Source organism: Buceros rhinoceros, unplaced genomic scaffold (genome assembly GCF_000710305.1).
Source record: "Buceros rhinoceros silvestris isolate BGI_N320 unplaced genomic scaffold, ASM71030v1 scaffold6730, whole genome shotgun sequence".
Lineage (NCBI taxonomy): Eukaryota > Metazoa > Chordata > Aves > Bucerotiformes > Bucerotidae > Buceros > Buceros rhinoceros.
This window is the reverse complement of record NW_010390088.1, coordinates 793-5,095: the sequence shown is the minus strand read 5'-3', so window position 1 is coordinate 5,095 and position 4,303 is coordinate 793. Positions and strand designations below refer to the sequence as shown.

Sequence of the window (4,303 nt, the reverse complement as noted above, 5' to 3'; positions counted from 1 at the left end):
CTCTTTCCAAACCTGGTCCCACAAACCAGATAAGGAGAGCACTTTTTCCTTGGGATCATAGAATCATACAATCACAGTGTGGTTTGGGTTGGAAGAGAGCTTTAAAGGTCATCTAGTCCAACCCCCCTCCAGTGAGGAGGGACATCTTTAACTAGACCAGATTGCTCAGAGCCCTGTCCAACCCGACCATGAAAGTTTCCAGGGATGCAGCATCTACTATCTGGGCAACCTGTTCCAGTGTTTCACCACCCTCAAAAATTTCTTCCTTATACCTAGTCTAAATCTTCTCTCTTTCAATTTAAAACCATTACCCCTTGTCCTGTCTCAACAGGCCTTGGTAAAAAGACTGTCCCCATCTTTGTCACAGACCTCCTTTAAGTACTGAAAGGCCATAAGGTCTCCCTGGATCCTTCTCTTCTCCATGCTGAACAATCCCAATTCTCTCAGCCCTTCTTCACAGGAGAGGTGCGCCATCCCTCTGAACATTTTTTGGCCCTCCTCTGGATCAGTTCAAGCACAGTTGCCTCTCTGTGCTGAGGACTCCGAGCAGGACACAGTACTCCAGGTAGGGTCCCACCAGAGCGGAGTAGAGTGGCAGAATCACCTCCCTTGACCTGCTGGCCACGGATGAATAGAGGAAGGCAGTGAACAGTTCAGAACTGCAGGTATCAGCAAAGTGGTGACTGACACTTGTTTGTATGCGTATCAAGGCTCATTTTTGGATCTGGAGGCAGAACTGACTGGTTTGAATATGCAGAGAGGACAAAGAGACTTTCACAAATGGACCCTGGAAAGTAGCAGGCAGATTTGCAACCCAGTCTATGGCTGGACTTTAATTGATAACAAGACTGCATGCATGCCAGTCTCCCGTGTTTGGTTTCTTCTTTTAGCTTCTACAGACCTGCAGCATCTATAAATAAGAGTGAATATCAAGTACAAATCAATTCAATTGCAGCCATCAGCCACACATTTTATGCTGCACCAGAGGTGAGGCAGTTACTATAAAATAAAGTTGAGACTTTGTTATGGTCATAAAATAGAATCATAGAATAGTGTGGGTTGGAAGGGACCTTTAGAGGTCATCTGGTCCAACCTCCCTGAGGCACAGTCACAAAAACCATCCTTGCCAATTTGTGCATGTCAAAGACAAACAGAATTGACTTCCGAATGAAGTAAATGGTTAAGAGCCTTGGAAGGTTCCAGTGCATAGGCTTAAATCACTGCCACTGCTCTATTTTAATGATCAAGATGTTTTTTATAACATTTACGGGATTACTAACATTTCCTTTAATAGGACTTAAAGGGCCTGGTTAAGCTGATTTCTTTCATTCCTTTTTTTTTCAGATGCTGGCTTCCTGCCTTTCCTGCATCAGTCATCCAAACAGCCGGTGTTGCGATCACTACAGATCACCCACTTGCAACATTCAGAAGCATCTTTCACATTCACCAAGGCAGGAATGAGAAACAACAATAGAGCAAATGTTACACACTGAGGAGGCAAACAGTAACGCAAGCCAATGGAGCATGTCATAACAGAAATATCTTCAGCTTTGCTGCAATTCTTTATGAGTTTCACATGTTTATGTGAGATCTCTGGTGAGATCTCACATCCCCATACTCCACCCCATACCCATTTAGCTCATATCCCCATACTCTACTTTCTCTTACACATCTGCTAAGGGTTGTTTTCACCCTCGCTCGCATTCTTCTCTCTTCACTGCTTGAGCCTTCTTGACAAGTTAGCTCTATTACCTGTTTCTTCCTTGCCTTCATAAGAACTCCAGCCTTTTTGGAAGAACAAAACTTCTCACGTGCAAGCTAACATAAGAGCTTGAAGTTTTTGATACATCCCATCCTTGAAGGATGGAGTTCTTTGAAGTAAATTCATACAGTAAAAAGGACGGACATTTAAAAAAGGGAGATCAGAAAAACGCAACATGTGGATTCTTCCTTTTTGCGTCTGTTCTCCAAAAAAACACATAGACAGGGAATGGCAACAGAATTTTCTCAATGGAACATAAAAAGGAAATTCTAACTCAGAAACCTGTATTCAAAGTAAAATCTGAAGAGGAACTAACAGGCAAACCTGAGTTTCCCAGCAAGAGTGCTCCATTTGTTTAGCTCCTGCACAGGTATCATTGTGTCAGCATCAGAAACACACAAATGAAACAGTACGAGACAAAAAGGAAATCTGTGACTTACATGTGCTCCAGCTCTCTTTGCGTATCTTCCAAGGAAATGCCCAGCAGCACACAGAGGCCTCGTCCTATTGAACTTATTTGTTCACCACCCACTGGGAAAGGGGGGAAAGAAAATTAAGGGTAAACACACTGTTCTGTTTTATTTCACAGATAACTACTGATTTCACCTGGTAACTGTACAACCACCAAAGAAAACATCATTATAAAACCTTCTTCTCTGTCTTAAGTTTGTTAGAGATTTCTTAGAACAAGTAGAAGCCCTCTTTCAGAAGTCTTCCCAATATTGTGACTGATTTGTAAGGGACTAGCTCAAGATGCTTACTCCAGCATTTAAAAACACTATATAAAGATTTTTTTACTACAAATGGATCAGCAGCAATAACTAGAGGAGTGGCAGAACTCTCTGCAGTCCTCGTAAAAAATTATCCTCCTGGTTGACGTCAACAGGTGTACTCAATTTCTCCACTCCACCACTCTCTACATACTTTGCATTACTTGTGAAAAGATGATTTTTATTTGATATAGTCCTCGTGGATTTTTTTGGAGCAAGACTGAACAACCTGCAGATTCTGCCCTTCTAGTTGGGAACACCTCTTTAATGACCTTTACAATAAAATAGAAACCATCCCAGATCCACTGTGTTTTCCTAAGAAATGTTTTAAATTACCTCAATTTAATTAAATTATCTTAATTTAAATTATCTTAACATGGTTGAGCCTGAGATGATAGTAGTAAGATTTAAATGAGGTCTTAAAACTGAGATAAGCACCAGCTACCCATCCGTTAAAACTTTACCCAGCATTATGCAACTGGGAAAAAAGCCCCAAATATTCTGTAAAATGAAAGGAGAGCAGGCCCCCAGCAAAAGCTGAAAGCTTGTGCCCGCGCACCAGTGGTTAGATCTGGACTCTTTGCAATGGGCAAGTGGGAAATGATGGGGGAAAACTCCTCCCAAAAACTCTTCCTTTCCATCCCATATGGGTATGAGTCCTCCAGCTTAGAAATGTATAGCACTATCTCCCTCACAGAGGAACATCTCCAACTCCTCATCAGCCAGAAACAACGGTTTAAATTCTAGCCAGAAATGTGCCAGTCAGGGACAGTCCTACTAACGCAAGCAAGCAGTGCAAGGAGCTTACTGTGATTACAGTGCCAACACATGCAAGCCATGCACAGAGGCAACCCTCACTACAGAGGCAACAAAGGGAACTGGGATGGCACTGCCAACTCACACAAACAATGCACGTGACTGCGACTGCAGTGGCAGCACATGCAAGCAATGCAAGGAGGCAATTGCAACTGCACTGCCAACACACAACAGCAATGCAAGGAAGCAGTTCTGATTATAGTGCCAACCCACACAAACCATACCCCCGGCAACTGGGATGGCACCACCGACACATGGAAGCAGTGCAAGGAGGCAACTTTTACGATAGTGCCCGACACATGCAAGCCATAGGAGAAGGTGTTCACAGCTGTGCTGACAACACGTGCGAGCAATACAAGGTGACTGTGGTTGTACTGGCAGCACACGTGAGCCACGGGAGAAGGCAATTGGGATGGCACTGCCAACACATACAAAACAACGAACAGCAGTGATCAAACTGCCGTCCTGCCAACACAAGTAATCAGCACAATGTCACTGTAGTGCCAATGCCTGCAAGCCACTCAAGGAGGTGACTGCAACTGGACTGCCAGTCCATGCAAGCAGTGCGGGGAGACAACTCCCGTTACAGACAGCACATGCAAGCCATGAGTAAAAACAACGGAATGGCACCCCCGAGACACAGAAGCAAAGCAAGAAGGCAAGTCTGATTATAGTGCCCAATACATACAAGCCACAGGATACGGTGATCACAGCCGCGCTGCCAGCACGCAGGAGCAATGCACCGCTGTCACCAGGGCAGCCCGGCCACTGCAAACAAGCAACGCAAGGAGGAGGCTGCAATTCCAGTGTTAACGCATGCAAGCCACACAGGAAGGGGGCTGTAACCGCACTGCCGACACTTGCCATGCCCGTGAGCCACGCAAGGAGGCGATTCTGATTACAGAGAAACACGTTTAAGCCATGGACACACGCAACTGGGACGGCTCCGCTAGCA

At 44.7% G+C, this 4,303-nt stretch overlaps 1 protein-coding gene across 1 annotated transcript in view; it reads right to left on the bottom strand.

The window, feature by feature from the left end:
• The window catches only part of DTD1 (D-tyrosyl-tRNA deacylase 1), a 16,324-nt gene that overhangs the window by 11,235 nt on the left and 786 nt on the right, over positions 1 to 4,303 (bottom strand). The window contains exon 2 of the mRNA XM_010136413.1: positions 2,203 to 2,293. Within this exon, the coding sequence (XP_010134715.1) occupies positions 2,203 to 2,293 (91 nt within the window). The remainder of the gene's footprint in view (positions 1 to 2,202; positions 2,294 to 4,303) is intronic.